General features: G+C 54.5%; 1 protein-coding gene across 1 annotated transcript in view; it reads left to right on the top strand.

The window, feature by feature from the left end:
- The window catches only part of RRBP1 (ribosome binding protein 1), a 61,108-nt gene that overhangs the window by 22,798 nt on the left and 17,849 nt on the right, over positions 1-20,461 (top strand). Inside the window, exons 4-9 of the mRNA XM_046678689.1 lie at positions 24-720; positions 10,552-10,700; positions 12,035-12,157; positions 16,430-16,582; positions 17,797-17,915; positions 20,212-20,365. Coding sequence (XP_046534645.1) covers positions 24-720; positions 10,552-10,700; positions 12,035-12,157; positions 16,430-16,582; positions 17,797-17,915; positions 20,212-20,365 — 1,395 coding nt within the window. The remainder of the gene's footprint in view (positions 1-23; positions 721-10,551; positions 10,701-12,034; positions 12,158-16,429; positions 16,583-17,796; positions 17,916-20,211; positions 20,366-20,461) is intronic.

A 20,461-nucleotide genomic window follows, 5' to 3' on the forward strand; every position in this document is an offset into this window, starting at 1 on the left:
AAAAGGGGGAGGGAACCCCGAACCAGAGCAAAAAGGGGGAGGGAACCCCAAACCAGGGTAAAAAGTCAGAAGGAACCCTGAACCAGGGCAAAAAGTCAGAGGTCAGCCCGAACCAGGGCAAGAAGTCAGAGGGCACTCCAAACCAGAACAAAAAGTCAGAGAGCGCCCTGAACCAGGGAAAAAAGACAGACGGGGCCCAGAATCAGGGCAAAAAGGCAGAAGGAACCCAGAATCAGGGCAAAAAAGTGGAGGGAGCCCAGAACCAGAGCAAGAAGTCAGAGGGGACCCCGAACCAGAGCAAAAAGGGGGAGGGAGCCCAGAATCAGGGCAAAAAGGCAGAAGGGGCCCAGAATCAGGGCAAAAAGGTGGAGGGGACCCCTAACCAGGGCAGAAAGTCAGAGGGGACCCCTAACCAGGGCAAAAAGGGAGAGGGGGCCCAGAACCAGGGCAAAAAGGCAGATTCAGTTGCTAATCAGGGCACAAAGGTGGAGGGTATTGCGAACCAGGGGAAAAAAGCAGAGGGGGCCCCTCATCAAGGCAAAAAGGCAGAGGGGACCCTGAACCAGGGCAAAAAGGTGGATGCATCTGCCAATCAGGGAAAAAAGGCAGAGTCAGCTCCTGTCCAGGGCAAAAATGCAGATATGGTCCAAAGCCAGGAGGCACCAAAGCAAGAGGCTCCTGCAAAGAAGAAGTCTGGTTCAAAGAAGAGAGGTGAGCCTGGTAAGTAGCTTTGATTTCCTTATGAACTTGGAGGGACAAGCTGTCTTTAAATGGCTTATGTATTCCCTTTGGGGAAGCCATCTGTATCAGTCAGCTGTTGCCACAAGGCTGTGTAACAAACATCCCAGAATTCTGTGGCTTACAGCAAAAGCCATTCATTCTTGATCATGTTTTTGTTAAATTGGCTGGAGAGTGACTGCTCTGGGTTGCCTCAGTTGGGTAGCTGTTTCATGCTCCTTCTGCCAGTCAAGCGTAAGTCTCTTCCACATGTGTTCATTCTGGAGCCCTGGCTGAAGCTTCAGTGACTCCTGAGGGCAGAGGCCCTTCTCAGGTTATGGTGGAGCCATAAAAGGGCAAATTTCAAAGCAGCATCCTGTTGGCCAGAGCAAGTCATATGACTGATCCTGAGTCAAGGGGCGGGAAGGGGACTGCAGACTGACATGAGAGAAGCTGTGAGTACAAGGAGAAGTGAAAAATTAGGCACAGTAATTCCATCCACTACACAATCTAGAACAGTTCCATGTCTTGGCAAGTCTTATTTAGACGTCTGGCTGCATTCTGTCAGCCTGTTCTGTGTTCTCACCTCACCTGGTACCTTAGCAGAGCTTTATTCCTTTCTATGTGTTTGTTGAGTGAATAATGGTAGGGTAATGTTTTTAAGGAGCAATGGCATCTACCGACCCTCCTCCCCTCAGCTTCCCTTCTTTGCTACCCTCACCCCTCTTATTTAATGGAGCATTAATATAGATATTATGTATAAGATAGATTAGATAATGTAGAACATTACTTTCCTGTTATCTTTTTAGTGCATATTGCTATAAAATTCAGGCCAGTGAGGTCCTATACCATGTTCATCATTCATTTGGTACAGTAGTCTTATGTTTTCTTTCTTTTCTTTTTTTTTTTTAAGTCTTTGACTAGCCATTAGTGGATGTGGAAAATTGTGTTTGTCTTAACACGGCATCTTAGGGAGTCTGAAATGTCTGGACCTGTGCCAGGTAGCACAGGGCCCTGTGTTTTTAGCTGGATTTCCCTCTCTTGCCCCTTTGTGAAGCTACATTATGTTATCTCAGGTTTCCTCCTCTGCCAGTTTTTGGGGGGGCATTGCTCTGGCAGCACCCTGGTTCACCTGTGAGTGGGTGCAGCCTCCGGTTGAGGGTCAAGGACCAGCCCGACTGACCCCACAGGTCAGGTCAACCTGTCAAACACGCAGCCTGAGCCCTGCCTCCTCAGGCTGGAGGGAGGCACACCATCCTGTCTGTTAAGGTGATCGTCCACTTGACCTTGGGACGGGGGCGTCTGAGACACACAGACAGGGCTGGAACTGAGAAGCAGCCTGCTTTCTGGCTCTCTCACAGCAGGTGTGTTCAGAATAGAGCTTGCTGTGTCCTAGGCCATGATTACCATGTATGGCTTTGGACGTTTGAAATAAGGCATGAAACGGGATGACAATATTAGAAAGAGAGTCAAAACGGTCCTAATTTGAGGTAGTGAAGAACCTTGTTAGGAGGAAGACCTAACCGATGGCCTATGTGAACCCACACGGCGACTCAAGTGAGGTGCTTCAGAGAAAATGTGAACAGAGAAAAACATACCCTGGTCCAGGATAAGGAAGATTAACTCTTGTAGATAAAATGATACTTATTCCCAAGTTAACTTAGTGGTTTATTATTCTTCCAGCCACAATTTCAAATGAGATCCCCCCCACCTTAACTTGACAAAACTATTCTAAAAGTGCCATCTGGAGAGAAAAATAGGTAAGAATATTGGATCAGTTTTCAAGTGGCTTTTGGACGGCTAGTTCTTTTTGATGTACGAACATCTTCCCAAACTATTGTCATTCCAAGTAGGGTGCTGGCCCAAGGCCAGCCAGGTCAGGGAATAGGACGGTCCTGAAGTAGACCACGTCATCCCGAGGAACTTGGGCGAGAGGAGGGAGCGTCTTTCCCCTGGGGAGGAGAAATGTCAGTATGTTCAAGGTTTGGAAGAGTTGGCTCAGACTAGAAAAATGTAAGGTTTGGATGAATTAGATTTAATTTAAAAAGAAATCAAACCCTAGAAAATATAAAAGGCAGCCGAAACGAATATCGATCAGCCCAGATGGTGGGGGACCTGCCGTTTGAGGTTGCAGTGAGAATATCACAAAGACCTTTCTGTTAGAAAGGACCGGAATGAAAACCCATTCGCACAGGGTAATGTGTGCGGCTGGTAGGGCACCTGAAAGGTGACGTTCCTTATTCTTCCGCGTATCTGAGAGCCTAAAGACAGGGAGAAAATGCTTTCCCATACTTGATTTTTCGTTTTCCTGAATTTGCATGTGTGTTGTCCTCTGGTTGGTGTGTCAGGCCGTCCTCGGGCCCTCACAGTGGACACAGCCACTCCCCACCCCCAGCTCCGTGAGATCAAGATGTAGTCTGTGTCTTCAGAAGCAGTGCAGGTCCCCTCGTGCAGTGCCTCTCACACTGTACCGTGCCGTGAACCATGGCAGGGTCTCCCATCCCCCTGTCATCCCACGGGGCCCCCACTGACAGGAGCCCCAGAGAGAGACCTGGCAGGTGTGGAGGTGGCACACGGCCTGCTTCTGCAGGCCAGAGTTGGAACTATTCCAGAATTTCTGATCTGATTTTCCTACAAGAGCAAATTGGGGTCATGTGACAGGTTTTTACCACTTGTCTAAGGCCGGCTTTGACAGTGAACGCCTGCCTTCCTAATCCCTTGCTTTCTAGAATTTACTATTGTAGAAGTATGTGCTTCTGGCAAACAAAACTCAAACAGTGTAAGAAGCCGGAGGGGGAAAATTGAAAGTCTTCCTTTCCACTCCGTCCCAGTGACCACCCACTTCCCGGGTGATCCCTGGAGAGGCTCTGCTCGTCACCCCAGCACGCGTGGAAACAGCGTTGGGACTTGCTTTCTTTGCTTACCAGCGTTCTGGTCACAACACTTTCCATATTGCACCTACAAGGCTGCGGCTTTCAGCTCATCATAGTCCATGGTATGAGTGTATGGTAATTTATTTAAGTGACATTAAGTAGTGTGCAGATTTTTGCTGCTAAAATTAATGCTGCAGTTACAAATGTATGGCATTGTGTGAGTATCTCTATAAAGTACATTCCTAGATATGGAATTGCTAAGTCAAAAGGTAGGCACGTTTTTAATTTAGGAAGACAGTGCTGCATTGCTTTCCAAAGACATTTCACCATTTACCTTTATTCTCGAAGAATGATGCGAGACCCACACGAGTGTTTTCCAGTGCCCTCTGTCTGACTACTGCTCACATGGAGCTGTGGAAATGGTGATGATTTCGGGGGGCATTATAAACCCAAGTGTGGAATAAGGAGAAAACAATTGCTATTTGCTACAAAAGGCACAGATTCTTTTCTAAATGTTTGGAGAAGAGGGAGTTCACGGAATCACAGAGAAGTGGAAATTTCTCTGAACTAAAGCTTCTGTGTGTTCGCAGCGCTGTCCAGGCCTCTGCTGGTTCGTTCTCCGATAGTTCCCTGAGCAAGCGTTCAGGGTGTTTATTAGGAAAAGCCACGTTTCTTGTAGAGAAGTGTGTGAACATAGTGGTGGTTTCCTAAAAATCTGTTTTTGTCCTCGGATTTAGTTTTTTCCTGCATAATCATGCCGGCCTGCCTCCTCTGCACCGGGCAGGTGCTAATGGACGTGATAGTGTTACACTCTCAGGAGAGCCAATCGTTCCCGCACCTGCAAGCGAGTCCAGATTAATGCAGTGCAGGCCTAGGCCCTGGAGGAACCAAAGACAGACTGGGGAAGTACAGGATGCACGTTCTGGAAACTCCACATTTGGTACAAGTCTAGAACGTTGGGCTTCCTCTAGAGCTTGGTTCATGCAGTGTTGCTGCTGAGTGAGGCCAAGACCAGGTGGGCACTGGGCCTGGCCCTTCCCTCTTGGACTGGCTTTATGCCAGACCCCAGTTCCCCTCCCGTGGATGCAGGCTGTTTACTCTGGGGCCAGAAGGCCATGACATATCAGCCAACATCCAGGAGGTAGAAAATGCCCACAGATACAGGCATTTATGACCCCACAATGACCGAGTTAAACTGTCAGACTCATGCACAAGTCCACGTGGGAGAAAGAGGCCATCTTTGGGGCTAGGACTATGGGTTAAGTTTAATATCTTCCCTTTACTCTTCTGCATTTTCCAGTTTTTCTATAACAGTATTATTTTTTTAATGGAAAAGAAACAAAAACTCCATTATTTGTCTCTGAGTTGAATAAACAGGCCCTCACTGGACCAAAGCACAACTCCTACCCTTGCTGGTGCTGTGAGGCAGCCCAGCCCCGCCCACAGTGCCGGGCATCCTCTGAGCAGCAGAGAGACGGCCTTGCTCCTTTGGCAGGAGGGTACCAGACTGAGGAAAGAAAGTGTCCAGTTCTTGTCAGGCCTGTCCCAGCCCCTGGGCACCGAGTAAGTGGTCATAAGTGGGGTCAGAGGGAAAGTTAGAGGAAGGTCCCGCATCTGTGAATCTGGCAGCATCCTGGGGGCCTGTCGGCTCCTTGTTGTGTGAGGCCTCGCCAGGCCGTTTCTCCCTCTGCCAGAGCAGGTGGAAATGCACAAGTAGGATCATGTTCTAGAAGCTCCTGGGGCAGGGGTCACCAGAGGCTTGGATACAGGGAAGGATTTTCAGAACTACCGGGAAAACTTTACTCAAGGTGGCTTAGCAGGGGCGCTCATCTTAAAGTGTGGCTTGATGATAACAACACCCCTTCCTCCCTCCTAACCCACACCCCTTCCTCCCTCCTAGCCCATCTCCCCACCCACCTGTCTTTGTGCGCTGTGGGCTTGCTGTGTCTGAAGCCCAGGGCTGGGCCACCACCAGGAAGATGACACCGTTGTACTCCTCAAGCAGGTGTTTGGTTCGGTGCGAGGTGCATGAAGTTCCTTTCTGTGCATTTATCCCCCTAGCGGTCTGTGAGATGGACTTGTACTTTTCCCTGTTTTACAAAAGCAGAAACCAAAGCTCAGCTCTGTTTTGTGTCTTCCCAGAAGTCACACTGCCAGCAGGTAGCAGGGCAGGGATCAGAGCCCTGAGCCTCAGTGTCTCCATCAGCCCTGTCCGCAGCTGCTCTGCCTCCTCAGGGCTGAGCATGGACAGGAGCTTGTTGAGATTGTCTGATGCACTTCCGTTCGAGCTGAACTCAGTTTCTCAGGGTCCGATGCACTCAAGAAAACTCTCCAGGGCTTTCGAGCCTTTGCTCACTTTCTGCATAAGTTCTTCAAACCCCAACTTTTTCTTCTCTTCTTTTTCAAAAAAACAAAAGCATCACCTAGGAAAGCGAGCCAAGTGTCAGTGTGGCACTGCCATGTCTTAGAGAAGCTGCTGGATGCCGTTCTCCCCAACTCTCCATTCAGCCGTCTGGAAGTGTAGTGGCGGTGGCCGGGAGCCCCCGTGGCACGTCTGCTGTCCTTTCTGCAGGCATCCGGTAGAAACGCGATTGCCCATTGAGACGTGTTCTCGCTGGACCTGTCTGTATGCCCGAGGAAGCCCACGGAAGGGTCCTGTCCAGAGGTCCTCCAGGGGTTGTCTTTCTTTAGGAAATATTGTGATGTGTTATTTATTTTTCAGATATAAAATTGATTTTGTTGAAATTTGGGGCAAAAAACAAGTATAATGAGAAAAATAAAATCATTCAATCTATGGGATTTTTAAATTCCATTAGACATCATTAAATGCACAACCACCCACGTAGTTAACAGATTACTTTTTTTTCTCCAACCAAAGGAAAAAGCCTGATTCGAATAGGGTTGCTCTTGACGTTGTAGTCATGCGTTTCTTAACGACTGGGATACCTGGTGAGAAAAGTACATTAGCCAGCCTTGTCATTGGGCGAATTGCAGAGTGCACTTACACACACCCAGGTGGCATAGCCTGCTGCACACCTGGGCTGGGTGCTCATCTCAGGGGACCACTGTCCTGTATGCGGTCCATTGTTGACCGAAATGTCTTCTGTGGCACAGGACTGTGTTTGTACTTTGCTCTGGTGCATCTAAAACACCAGATGGTAGTGTCCGTGGCCATCAGAGGTCGAGTCCAGTGGCTCCTCTGAGGCCTGCACCTGATCAGGAGGGCCGACCAGCCTGTCCTTGTCACTCCCCTCCCCGACACCCCAGCCCTCGCTTCTCCTTGCTCAGGGGTGTTTGCCTCAAGCTTCCCCTGCTCTAAAAGCCTTTCCTGGTGTCGTTGCCTTGGCTGCTTCCTCAGCAGCTCACACTCCCCAGGTTCCCTTTGTATCGCTCAGCTGCGTGATTGCCACGTGTGCTGTGTCCTGTGTCTCCACTGCCTCTTGGAGCTGGCAGTTCCACCTCTAACTTACCTTCCCAGGGCCAGCATTTTGCAGACTGCCAGGTACACAGTAGGTGCATACTTTGTGTCTGGAGACCACCTGGACCAGCCTGCCCTGGGCGGGGCTGCTGGGCACCTGTAGCAACAGCTGGAGTTGAGCCGAACCTCTTAATGGCCGGTCCAGGGCTGTGGCCATAACCCCTCCCCTTGGTGACTGGCCGCGGCACCCCTGGGAGGCGCTCCCTGGAGTGGCTCTGACGCCCTGCCTGTCGGTTGAGTGAGCCGGGTGTGGGCCGTGCAGGAGCCTGCAGCAGCTGGACGCGGGAGAGCTGCCGCTGAAACAGCTGGGTTGCCGAGCCCCTGAGACCTTTGGCTGAGACCTGGCCATTGGGATCCTGGTGATGATGCAGACAGAGAAAGTTCTCCCTGAAGGACCCACAGTTGACCGTGCGAGAGAGACTCCCAAAGGCCTTTCTGTGAGACAAGTTGAACATAGGTGGTGAGCCTCCCGGCGCGTCGCATGGGGGCATCGTTTTGGAACTTAGGCCTTGCATAAGTGTCTGAGCGCTGCCTGCTTCTCAGCCCAGGGACCAGGAGGCAGGGTCCTGGCTTCCCTAAATGCGCTGCCCCCTCGGCTTCGTGAGTGCGGACGATGGTGAGGCAGGAGCCAGGGGGTCCGAGGGGTGTGGGCTCTGTCCCTGGAGGGCTGGCTCCTGGGTGCCAGTGAGAGGATCCTGAAGCCCGGATATACGTGTGACTCATGCAGAGGTCCAGAGGTCTGCTTCCTGCTTCCAAGTACTTTTCTTTTTCCTTCAGTTTTACTTTCCCTGAAGCTTTCTTGAACATGGCGAGGAGTGATAATGTAGGGCACAAACCAAGGAGCAGGGCTGCAAGATAGGCTGTGGCTGTGTTCCGGGCTCCACTGGCTGTGGTGGGAGCTTTACCGCCAGAACCCTGCGGAGAATGAAATCTCCTAATCCAGGTCTTACTCCCCTTTCCTTTGGGTCCTCACTGGCTAGGATGCTGGTGGAAAGATCCTGTACAGGAACTCGAGGGGACTAAAGATGGCACCGTTCTTACCCAAGACATTTAATGAAAAAATGAACAGTTGTGGCTCTCTACAGATAATTTAAAAGATAGTGTTTGTATGAGGATGGAGAAGGCCATGGAAGTTTCTGTGAGGGCAAGGGGGAAGGACAGTGAGAGTTCAGTTTTGCTGTATACAGCTTTGGGTTGTTTCACTTGTTACAAGTTTTTATTAGTTTGTTCGCTAAAATATCTAATGACTTTAACATAATTACTTTGGAAAGTTTCAATGAAGGTGTGTTAGAATGGCGCTCTCCCGGAATACTCTCAGAAACATTTTGTGGACAGGGCGTCTCGGGGTTCGTCTCCCCTGGCCCTCCAGGAGGGAGTGCACATTTGTCGAGACCACTAGGTGATGCCTCTGAAGGAGACAGCGGTCCGTCTCAGCTGTGGCCCATCATCCCAGTGTGGGGGCCCCAGGGCCTAGGAGGGTGGTCTTCAAGGAGAGTGTTCAAGGGGCACAGGGGACTTCAGCCCGGAGCGCTTTGGGGTCCCCGGGGCTGGAAAGGAGTAGACCAGCCTGTCCAGTGGAAGTACAATGTGAGCCATGTGAGCCACAGCTGTAATTGAAGCTTTCCTAGTAGCCGCATCAAAAAAGGCAAACAAAAAGCAAATGGAATTAATTTTAATGATATATTTCATTTAACCGAATTTACCCAAAATACTGTCATTTCAACATGTAATCAATAAAAAATTGATGGATATTTTACATTCTTTTTTGTTCCTACCAGGTCTTCGAAATCTGGTGTGTACTTCCACATGTGGCACACCACATTTCGCACTAGCCACGTTTCAGGTGCCCAATGGCCACACATGGCCAGTGGCCAGCATGTTGGACAGCACGGGGAGTAGACCTTTCTCAGTCAGGAAAGGAAAATGTCTGTTCAGTGACCAGCTCAGAGAGGCTGTCCTGCCCCGTCTAACTCCAGCCATGTCTCTGAAACTAGTGGACATCCTTCTTCCAGAAGACACTGGCAGTACATGTCTGTCTGCAGGCTGACGGGGAAAAGCAGGAAGCCCATAAACCAAAATGCTAACAGTGGGGTTTTCTCCCAACAGCAAACATGAGAGTGGTTTTTATTTTCTTTTGGCTTAACTGTACTCAGAATTTTTCTTAGTGTGCGTAAGTTTACCATTAAAATTATTTTGTATTATATACGTATTTCAATGAAGAGAAAGAAGGCTGAACGGGCACCCCCCACCATACCCATTTTCCTGACGCCCTTGAGCTCTTAGGCCTGTGGTGTCAGCCTGGTTGTTTGTGCTCTGCCGAGCTTCACTGAGGTAGGATGTCCTAGAGTGAAGGTGCTCACAGCAACAGCTCGCCCACGGCCGGCATTCCGCCGTTAAGGTATCGTGCTAAATGCTTTGACTTGTGATGAAAATATTGTGACTAGGAAGTGAAAATATTGTGACAAGCCAGAGAATTTAGGGTTGCTATGGAAACCTTCCATCCATTGTCCCCGGTGAGGCGGGCCTAGCTGGAGGTGCTGCTGCAGGCCGGCCTGCTGCTTTGTTCCGGCTCGTTTTTGGCCCTGTCATTCAGCTGAGGCAGATTTGGGCCTCCACATGCGGTGGACATTTCAGGCGGGGCTGCTGCCACACAGACGGGCACCTCCATTCCCCCTTTCCGGCCTACAAGGCTGAAGGAGAACCTGCGATGCGAGTGAAGCTTTGGAGGGGGCACCAGGGGTGTTTCAGAACTGGCAGTTAGTCATTGGCACGTGGCTCTGTGTCCTTCAGGAGGTCACTGATGTACTGACAAGTGGGCAGGCCCATTCTGGAAGAACCCAGCCCAGCCTTCCCTCTCCTAAAACCTGCCTTCGGCTGCATCCAGGGGGAGCTAGAAATAGGGTATTTGAACCTGGTGTGTGGGAACCAGCCTCCTTTTCCTGGGGACCACAGAGAAGCAGCCGTGGAGACATGGGCCTTCTGCTTCCATCCTTCTCCCCTGACTGTGACAGTGTGGCTGGGGGCATCTGTGTGTGTGGGCAGTGATGGGCTCGCTGGTCAGCCAGGACCTGCAGGGCTGAAGGGTTTGGTCATGGCAGGAGGTGAACCTTGCTGGGCCGTGCAGGGCAAGAACTGGGCCAAGTGGTTTTCTGGAAAAAGAAGGAAGAACAAAAGCACCTTTGGGGAAAGTATGCCTTGCTTAATTCTGCTCATTTTGATGATAAAAAAGGAGGGACATCTCCCCCGACCCAAGACAGCTCAGCCTGTTTTCACTCGAGGACCTTCCCCCTCTGCTGTCTTTGGGCAGTTAGGGTCGTGTGGGGACCTGTACTTTACGCCATTTCTCAGTGCTCCGAAAGAGCTCTCAAGCCCCTGGGCAGCTGGACAGGGCGCTCGGCTCTGACGGGCCCCTCTGCCCCAGGTGTGACGGGCTTGGTTGCTGGCATCTGAGGCTGAGGGCCTGCTCCTTCTCTCGCTGCACAGGGCCCCCAGACTCCGACAGCCCTCTCTACCTGCCCTACAAGAGCCTGGTCTCCACCGTCGGAAGCATGGTGTTCAACGAGGGCGAGGCCCAGCGGCTCATCGAGATCCTGTCCGAGAAGGCAGGCGTCATTCAGGACACCTGGCATAAGGTGGGCTCACCCTCCCCCAGCCACATTTAGTGGCCACTGCAACTGGCCAGGGTGGTTTTGCCCCTCCCCGTCTCCCTCTCAGGGGCTGGCAAGTTGCAGTGGTTACCTGGTCCTGGGGCCCTAGCCTCCCCTGGGCGATGCCCATCGGGCTGACCACACCCGACTTACCAAGCTGTACAGTGTTCCTGGCACAGCCTCCACTTACCCCTCTTGGCAGGACCCTGCGCCCCTTCCCAGGCACAGGCTACATGAGTCACCCTGCGGATGCTTTAGCTTCTGCCACAGCCCAGCCGTGGCCTGGCCGCTGAAATAAGAGGCCGTTAAGAGCCAAGGCAGGGCTGTGTGGTTCGGGGGGCTGGGGGTGCCACACAGGTGCTGGGGCCCAGCTGGTTTGTGGCCAGGGCTCAGGGTACAAGAACAGGGCTGTAGGGATACCTCGTTTGTGAGGGAACACAACTTTTTGTGTTTGTGAGGGCCCCTGTGATGGGCCCAGAAACCTTGGAGGGTTTCTCCAAGTTCCCTCCTGCTGTTGGGGGCCAGTTCAGAGGCTGGCACCCACCCTCTGGTGCTTGTGGCTAATGAGCTGCCACCAGGAGGTGCTACGTGGACATGCTTGTTCCTTGATCACAGCTGGAATTGTCGGTAATTTTGCTGGAGAATTTTGTGGCACCTTAGTGGTTAGAGATATTGGGGTGTCCTGAGAGCCAGGCCAGTGGCCCCTGCTCCGAGGCCAGTGGAGGTTACTGCCCTTGGCCCTCACTGAGGTGTGATGTGTGTCATGCAGTGGCAGGGAGCTCCTCGCCCACTGAGCACGGGGGCGACCTGGGCATGAGTGGCTGACGGAGGTCAGGAAGACCCCTCCTCCTCCAAGGAGAGAAGCCCAGGCTCAGCTCAGGCCACTGTCCCCAGAGTGCCCCTCCCCTCCCACAGCCTCCACACTTCAGCCTGCAGCTACCCACAGCAGCTAAGGGGTGGGCACCAGGCCAGAAACAGTGGCCAGCTGCCCCTCAGTGGGGCAGGAAGAGGCCCTGGCCACTGTTGACTTGAGTTAGTGGGAAGCACCATGCTTCTGAAAATTACCTCAGAGACAGAGCTTTTGGCCTACACAGCTCCTCGCACGCTGCGCTGGAGGCCCTGCAAACCGGGCGGCTGGAGCCGGGGCGCCTTCCCCTGGAAGGGTCTGGAGTCAGGATGGACCCGCTCGTCCTGAAGCCCCTGCCGCCACATCAACAGGCTGCTGCTCTTGTCCTGGGTCAGAGTCTGATAGCTGGGGTGGGGACAAACCAGGTGTCTGTCCGTGCCCTCTGTTGACATGGCTCTGTGCACATTTCTAGGCCACTCAGAAGGGTGACCCTGTGGCAATTCTGAAACGCCAGCTTGAAGAGAAGGAAAAGCTGCTGGCCACAGAGCAGGAAGACGCAGCTGTCGCCAAGAGCAAACTGAGGGAGCTCAATAAGGTGCGTGGAGCGCTCGCCCTGTCCCGAGAACCCCAGTGTGGCCAGTGCTGCACGTGCATCCTGGGGTCACTTTCCCACCACGGCTCTTCGCTCGGGTCTGCCAGTGTGGAACTATCTCTCAGTGAGTGCGCGATGGCGTGAGGACTGTCGCTCTCTGACGGCCTGCGGCTCGCCCGGAGCAGCCTGTGGCTCCGAGGAGCACTGGCTCCCCTCAGACCAGCAGAATGCGTGGACGTTCAGTAGGGGTTGGGGCCCTCAGCGTGTGACGGGGATGGACCAGAACTTTGCTGGCCGCTCCCACAGCGGTGGGCCGTCCTTTGAGGCTGCGTGCTCTGAAAGGAGGATGGACACAGTTGATCCAGGGTTGCGTTGTTGAGAATTGGAGCAAAAACTCATGGGGAGGGTGCCGAGGGGCTGCTCTTCTCCCTTTTCTGATGTCAGCGGAGTAACCCTGCAGGGAAACGCCTCTAGTGACAGGTATCATGTGTACTCAGGAGTAACAGTCAGCCATGGGTCCGGGCTGCACGAGGAGCTGGGGCCTCGTTCAGGATGAGTCAGGACATGTGGCAGGAGGGGCCGCTCTCCCCTCTCTCAGAACTCACTGGAGTTTCTCCCTTCTGAGGAGTAAGTCCGGGTCCCCAGCCCCTTGGGGCTGTGTGCACCCATGGGAAAGCTGTCTTTTCACAGCAAAATGCTGCAGGTTGCTCTCGCCCTCTCCCTGCTCACCTGCCTCCTCCACCAGGCAGCAGGGGCAGGGAGGTGGCTTGGGCCTCGGAATGTCCCACAGCCTCTGGGCTGCAGGCCTTCCTCTGGGCACCTCCATTTGTTCCTTCTGGGAGATTGGAAATGAGGCAGCCTGAGTTTCTGTCCTAAATTCGAGGGACATGGCTCTGAGGCAGACAGGAAAGATCATTTGGTGGGGGACAGCGGGAGCAGATGACCAGCCTTTGGGTGGTTACTCTTGGTTAATGCTCTGCCCAGGAGAAAAAAGGAAAGGCAGGTCTCTGTGGCCTTCCCTAGAGCTCGCTAGCCTTCTGCCCGGTGGGCCTCGACATGTCAATGGGCTGTCCACACTCGGCCTTCACATGAGCCCGTCTTAGGTTGTTGCTTAAATGCAGGGCGGCTGGAGCCCCTGGCCCTGCCCACAAGAGCCTACTGTGCACGTCTCTCCTACCCCGCCTGGGAGTGTCCCATCAGCCGTGAGCTTTACACCACGGAAATGGGCCAGCCCTTCACCGCAGAGCCCTTCCACCCCGGAGAGCCAGCTGACCGGCTCGCCGCTGGTTAAGTCTGTGGTTTCGGGGAGCTGTTCTTCTGTACCTTCTTTCTGGACAAACTGAAAAATCCCTGTGAAAATTTGTTGACCCCTAAAATAAAGCTCAAGTGAGAGGAAACGGGAACGAGTGTTCCCACAGCTGGTTGGCTGGGTGGGTGCCTGGCTAGCTCCTTGTGCCTGCCCCCTTGAATTTAGGATTTGCTGGCGGTGTGAGACTGAGGAGGTGTACCCTCTGACAATGATGGTGGCCTGTCCCTTCCCCACTGCTGGGGTCTCTGGCTGCCATGGGCAGCACAGCAGGTGTGAGGAGGGACGCCCCTTAGATACCACCCTTCGTGCCAGATGCTTACTGCCCTCCCTCAGTGGTGACAGCTTGATGAGATTTCCAAAACCACGATGGCAGCTGACGCACAGACACCCTCCCCGGTCCAGGTGCATTTCCAGCCTCCCCTGGCGGACTGTCTCCCTGGCCTTGAGCTGCACCCTTGGTTTTTATTACCCAGCTCGCCCTCCAGGGCTCTTGGCCTTGGCTCCGAGTGGAGGAGTCTGGTGCTGCGTCCAGCCAGGGCCCTCCCTGCGTCCCTCCCTCCCCGACCACGTCCTCCTCCCTGCAGCCTGAGGAGGTCCCCGTGGGCTCTCAAGTGCCCATATGGTCCTGGGAGGGCCCTGTTTAAGCTCTGCTCGGCTCCTGATCTTCAGACCCCAGTATCCACCCCTGAGCACCACCTCTGGCCCCTACCCGGCTGCTTCCTGACATGCCGCGCCCTTTGTTGCCTCCTCTGGGCCTCTCCCCCTGCTCTTCCGTTACCTTCAAATGCTCTTCACTGCTTACTGGCTGGAAATTTTCTCCTTAACCTTGGAGACTCAATTTTGTCTCTCTCTATTGAGAAGCCTTCTGGAGCCCCATTTTCCTATCCCAGCTCAGAGGTCATCATTGCACTTATGCCTTGTTGTATCTGTCCCCTGTGACTCTGGCCACCTTGCTTGGCTTGGCAGGAAGATTCTGAGCTCATGGAAGAAAAAGAGGCTATGGAGGGCTTTACAAATGCCCCGAGAAAAGCTGGCCTTTCTCTGCCCTTGAAAGAAGCTCAGAGGCAAAAGGAAGGAAATCTCATTGAATTCTGATGGTCTTGACCGTGTCCCCAGGAGATCAGGACTTTTGCGCCCTGAGCCCCGGGGGGATTCCCAGAACTATAGGAGGCCTGCCCAGGGTGGGGAAGGCTGTCTCCATTCAGACACTCAGCACTGGCCTCTGCGTGTTGGGCGTGGCAGCAGAGGCAAGCAGAGCACAGGGGACAGCCCACGTGTGGCTGCACCACCCACTGCTGGTGTGGCTGTGGGCGCGCCAGGACCTCTCTGAGCTTTGATTTTTTCTCCTGAGGCTGGACCATGTACTTCAGGGGGCTGTTGTCCAGGAACCCCAGCAAATAGAGGGGCCTCCCTGCATGCTGTGTGTGGAGGCTTCAGTCCATGCCCACCACGCTCGTTCTGCTGGTGGGGTGTGCACGTTCGAGGAATCGTGGGGAGCCCTGAGTCCCCGCTCAGTTGCCCTCTCCTGCTTCCTTAGAGGTTCCCAGGGCAGCCAAGCGAGCAGGACCCTCGTGGGCTCCCACAGTCCCAGGTTCTAGCCCCACTTCTGCCACTTACAGCTGCTCCCCAACCTTGGACAGCACATCCTCTGAAAGGCTCAGGGTGCTCAGCTTTAAATTGGGGGTCATGATCTTCACGTTACTGAGAGAATCGATCAAGATGCTGGCTTGTCCCAGAGTGGGTACACAATGTTAGCCACCCCTCCCATTTCTGTAGATAATCAATGAAGCATTCTTAGCGTGGACCTCATGCTCCTGTGGGCTCTCTCCCTGGGTGGAGCCAGGAGGATGATTGTCTTTGAAAAGTGGAGCCACTGGGTCCCAGCTGGTCCCATGGAATGCCAGGCTCATGGAGCAGCCCTGGCACCCAGTAGCCACCCCAATTCACCCAGCCCCTCCCCCGCCTCTAATTCCCTCCCATCTCAGGCAGGAGGGACACTTGCCCTTTGGGATGGACCTCACTGGTAGCCCTGGCCTGGAGAGGAAGAGAATTTCCCACTTCTCTGGTCCATTGCCCACAATGGGGAAGGGACAGGGCCTTGAATCTCACAGGACACTTGCACCCCAGTCACCCAGGCCAGTGGGCCCACACCAAGTAGCTACCCATCTGGCTGGAGGCCGACTGGACAGGGAGCATCCCTACCCCAGGAGCCCCTTACACCAACCCTTCCTCACACTGTCACCCCATGCTTCCGTGTGGCTTCCGTCCACTGCCTTTCCTTCTGGGATGACACAGACCTCAGCCAGCCCCTCTCCCTTGGCCAGCCCTTCCCACCCTGTGTTCTACCCTGCCTGAGGCTCCATGTCGCAGCCCCAGCATCTCGTTTCCATCATGGGCTTCTGACACTGACCGGAGCAGATGTTCCCTGGGCTGGGGTGGAGGACCAAGTGGCTGCCCATGGAGGCCCAGGGCCTCCAGGAGTGGAGCTGACCCTCCAGCCAGGGTGGGATGGGCTGCTCTCCATGTCCCTACCCCAACCATCAAGGCTTGCTGCCTTGTCGGTCCTGACAAAGGCACTCAAGTAGAAGTGGGTGTTCCAGGGTCTGGATGTTGGGGACCAAGCCAGGCTGGGGTGTTGTAATCCCTGCAGGACTCAGCCAGTGTCTCTCGAGAGCCCAGGGACAGCATGCCTTGTTTACCCAGCTCCTGCCTGTGTTCACCGTGTCCTCTGTGGCCAAGGCCTGACCTCCAGCCCTCCACCAGTCAGGCCAGCAGGGTTTTCCGGGGACACCTCGTTGTCTTCTGCATGATCTCGGCTGTGGCTGGTTTGGGTCTGTCTGACAGCTGAGGAGGAGGGATCCTGGGGCTCTGCAGGCGATGCTCTGGGTTGTGATGATCTTGGTCCCATCTGATGAGCTCCTGCCCTGGCTGCCTAACCGCCCCCTCTGCCCTCTGCTTCCTCCCAGGAGCTGGCAGCAGAAAAGGCCAAGGCAGCTGCCGGGGAGGCCAAGGTGAAAAAGCAGCTCGTGGCCCGGGAGCAGGAGATCACGGCCGTGCAGGCGCGCATGCAGGCCAGCTACCGGGAGCACGTGAAGGAGGTGCAGCAGCTGCAGGGCAAGGTGGGCAGCAGCTGCAGGGACACGGGGTGGGTGGGGAGGTGCAGCAGCTGCAGGGCAAGGTGGGCAGCAGCCGCAGGGGTACGGGGTGGGCGGGGAGGCGCAGGGAGGGCTGGAACGGGGGCGGTCGGGGATGCGCACAATGGGGGTCTTTAGAATCTGGTTTGTTTTTGGAAGGTTTTTTTTGTTTGTTTCATCTGGCTAGATGGTGATGGCCAGCCTACTGTGTGTGTGTAACATTAATAACCAGGAAGACGTAAAATACATTTTTTTAACTATTTTTTATTTATTTTTTCTTCTCCCCAAATCCCCCCGGTACACAGTTGTATATTCTAGTTGTAGGTCCTTCTAGTTGTGCTATGTGGGACGCCGCCTCAGCATGGCCTGATGAGCAGTGCTAGGTCCACGCCCAGGATCCCAACCTATGAAACCCTGGGCTACCAAAGCAGAGTGTGTGAACTTAACCACTTGGCCACAGGGCTGGCCCCAAAGTGCATTTTGAAGAACACTTTTTGAAAACAGCCTGATCCCATGTGGCCAGCCCCATGTCCCATCTCCCCTCAAGTTCTCAGCTGCCACATGACCTTGGAGTAATGCTGGCTCCACCTTCTCCACTCAAGGTTGAGAGGACCCATAAAACAAGAGAATTTCATGTACAGCTGAAAACTATGCAGCCCTGGCATGGGGCTCAAGGCCAGTGGAGTGTCCACCCAGCCTGGCCTGTGTCGTCCGAGCCCTGACTCTGTCCCCTGAAACCTGCGCTCTGCTCCTGTGGGCCACAGCCTCCTCCCCACAGTGCATCTTGGGATGTGCCACGGGAGGTCAGAGGGTAGGAACAAGGCTTCCTTGGGTAATTATAGGCTGTGCTTGTGGCCGTGTGCTTTGTCTCAGAACAGTCAACCAGGGTGACCTCGGAGGCACAGTGCGTGGAGCACATCTGGGGCTTTGGGCTGAGCCCCAAAAGCCACCCAGAGGCCGGAGGCCATGAGGCAGAGGAGAGAGAAGAGGTGTTGTGCCTGGCAGTCACTCTTGGCCCCAGGCCCCTGACACTGGAGCTATGAAGTTTCCAGCCCCTCGTTCTCGGGTCCTCCAACATGCTGTGGAGAAGGCAGAGCCCTCGGGGTTTTGTCTGTGGGCTGTGTCCTTGCTGAGCTTGCCCCAGAAATCAGCTTTGTATGGCCGAGCGGCACTCTGATGCCCGATTGGTGACTTTTCAGATCCGGACTCTTCAGGAGCAGCTGGAGAATGGCCCCAACACGCAGCTAGCCCGTCTGCAGCAGGAGAACTCCATCCTGAGGGATGCCTTGAACCAGGCCACAAGCCAGGTGGAGAGCAAGTAAGCTCAGCACTCCCAGTTGGACACTGTGACGGTGCATCGTGGGGTGGGGAGGCTGCAGCCGGTGCCCTCCAGTTTCTTACTGGATCTGGGGCTAGCTGTGCTTCTGCACCTCCCCACTCAGGGCTCCATCCTGATCCTCCATCTCCTGTCTGGTTCTGAGCGGCTGAGCCTTCTGATGCGTGGCCAGTGTCCTCTCACATGGTCAGGCCCCAGGGAGAGTGGGTGAGCTCCAGCCTGCCATGGCCGGTGTCCATGTGTTCAGTGCCCCTCAGTCCTGGCTGGTGCCAGCATCTTGCTTTCCTGGAAGAGCAGATAGTTTTCCCATGTCTGTCTTCACAACATCCTGATGTGTGAGGCTTTAAAAGCTCCTGATTTGGCCCAGAGTATCAAGGCCAAGCAGATTGTTGAAGATCAGAGTTCCATGCAGAGTGGGCCTGCTGTGGGCTGAGTGCCTCGATTCTCTGTGGGGATGGGGTCTTCTGTGCTGCAGGGGACATTGGCTTCTGCTGCCCTGGTGGTGAGTGGTGTCTTACAGCACATGGGCCGGCTGCTTACGGAGTTCTTGTTCTTAGCTGCCTCTCGGAAGCTGAGTGCTGGCATGTCCACAGAGAGTGGGCTGAGCCCAGAGGCAGCACTTGACCTCGCCACGTGAAGGACACCGTGGCTCTCTTCCCACTCCCTGGGTTGGCCATCGCTGTCTCCACACGCTGGCCTGGAGGAAGCTCCACTGCATTTTCTTTTGATTCCCATCTCTTTGCCTTCTCTTGGCCTGAAGCATCCTGAGGGACTTTCTGAGTTCTGCATTATCCTTGGAGCATCTCCTCTGGCCAGGAGGAGAACTGACTAAAGCAGAGAGTTCTGGCACCATCACTCCTTTAGCTGGAGGTCTGGTGGAGAGAACCTCGGCCCAGGGCTGGGCCCACGTGTCTGTTTTGGCTGGTGGCCCCACTGGCACAGAGTAAGATCTGAAGGCCACCTTCCTCAGGCCAGCCCCTTCTGTTAGGAGGTCCCCTCTGGGTGTGCATGTGTGCACGTCTTCATCTCCATCCTGGCCCATTGATAGGTTGGAGGTTCGGGGCTGCAGTTTCCTCAGCAGCCACAAGCAGAAGCTGAACGTGGGGACAGAGGAACACTCTGGTTCCCTCTCATGTAGTATCTGCTGCAGGCTTCATCCTGGAAACCTGTCACCCTGAAGTGGTAGCTGACTGTCAGTTTGTGGAAGCTCTGCCTGTGTGGGAGGGGTGTCCCCAGGCCTCCCCCAAAGCTCCAAATCTGTCCCAAGGGACCCACCCAGCCTCCCACCTCCATGCCAGGGCACTGCAGTCCAGCCTCTTCCGTAAGCTCTCTGATTTTGATTCTTGGCACCATAAAACATGAGCTGATGGCTCCACAGAGAGGGCTTTGGGGTGGCCTCCCCTCGTGCAGATGAGGACACCCAAGTCCAGAGAGGTGGGACCCACCCACTCCCTCAGCCAGCAGAACAGAGCTGTTCTTGGCCAGGTTTCCTGCCTCCCATGGTTGTGGACAATCTTGTCTGTCTCCTTCATCCCATCTGGCACTGTCCCTCAGCTGGACAGTCGTTCCTGCCTTAAAGAGGTGTCTTTTGTGCTAGTGAAGGAGGCCAGCATCCTGATTATGCTCCTGACACTGCAAAAGGCGGGTTGTGAAGTGCTCCTCTTTTCCTGTCAGTTGTCTCCTCCTGCAACTTGTGAGCTTTCTCCCCTGTCCTGAGACCCAGCTTTTGTGCAGTGTTGGAGGGTCTGTTTTGTACAGTACCTCAGCCTCCCACTCTGGGTGGCCTCCCAGCATGGCTATGTTCCATCCAGCCCGCCAGCGAAGCAGGGCACATGAACTCCAACGGGCTGCTGCCCCCGGCCCTGTGGGGGGTGTTGAGGAGAGTCAGCCTGCATCCCACGGCTTGTTTGGACCCAGATTGGCAATGAGGAGAAGAGCGTCTTGTCTTGCCTTTTTTCTGTCTGAATTTCCAGTTGTTTCCAGGAGGGGCTCCATAGCATGCTTTGGTGCACACTTTGCTCTTTGCTCTTACTAGTCCTGACAGTATGCTGGGAAAATGACATCTTTAACAAAACACATCCAACCACACGTCGCTGATAATGCAAAAGGGGCTTTGGTAATGGCTCCAAGACTTGGAAGCTACTTAGGAAGGGGCGGGTGCCATGGAGGGAAGGCTCAGACCACCAGTCCCGTGACCTGGGGGCAGCTCTCAAGGCTGGCGAGGGCTGACTCGAGCCCTCTTGTGTCCGTCAGTCAGGGGCTGGTGCCTCTCTTGCAGGCAGAATGCGGAGCTAGCCAAACTCCGGCAGGAGCTCGGCAAGGTCAGCAAGGAGCTGGTGGAGAAGTCGGAGGCCGCGCGGCAGGAGGAGCAGCAGCGGAAGGCTCTGGAGGCCAAGGCAGCCGCCTTCGAGAAGCAGGTCCTGCAGCTGCAGGTGAGTCTGGTGGCAGCCACTTCAGCGCCCCATTCATCCCTCCCACCAGGCCTGTCTGTGAAGCAGGGATGGGCCAGGGCTTGCCTGGCCACACCG

This window comes from Equus quagga, chromosome 12 (assembly GCF_021613505.1).
Source record: "Equus quagga isolate Etosha38 chromosome 12, UCLA_HA_Equagga_1.0, whole genome shotgun sequence".
Classification (NCBI taxonomy): Eukaryota; Metazoa; Chordata; class Mammalia; order Perissodactyla; family Equidae; genus Equus; species Equus quagga.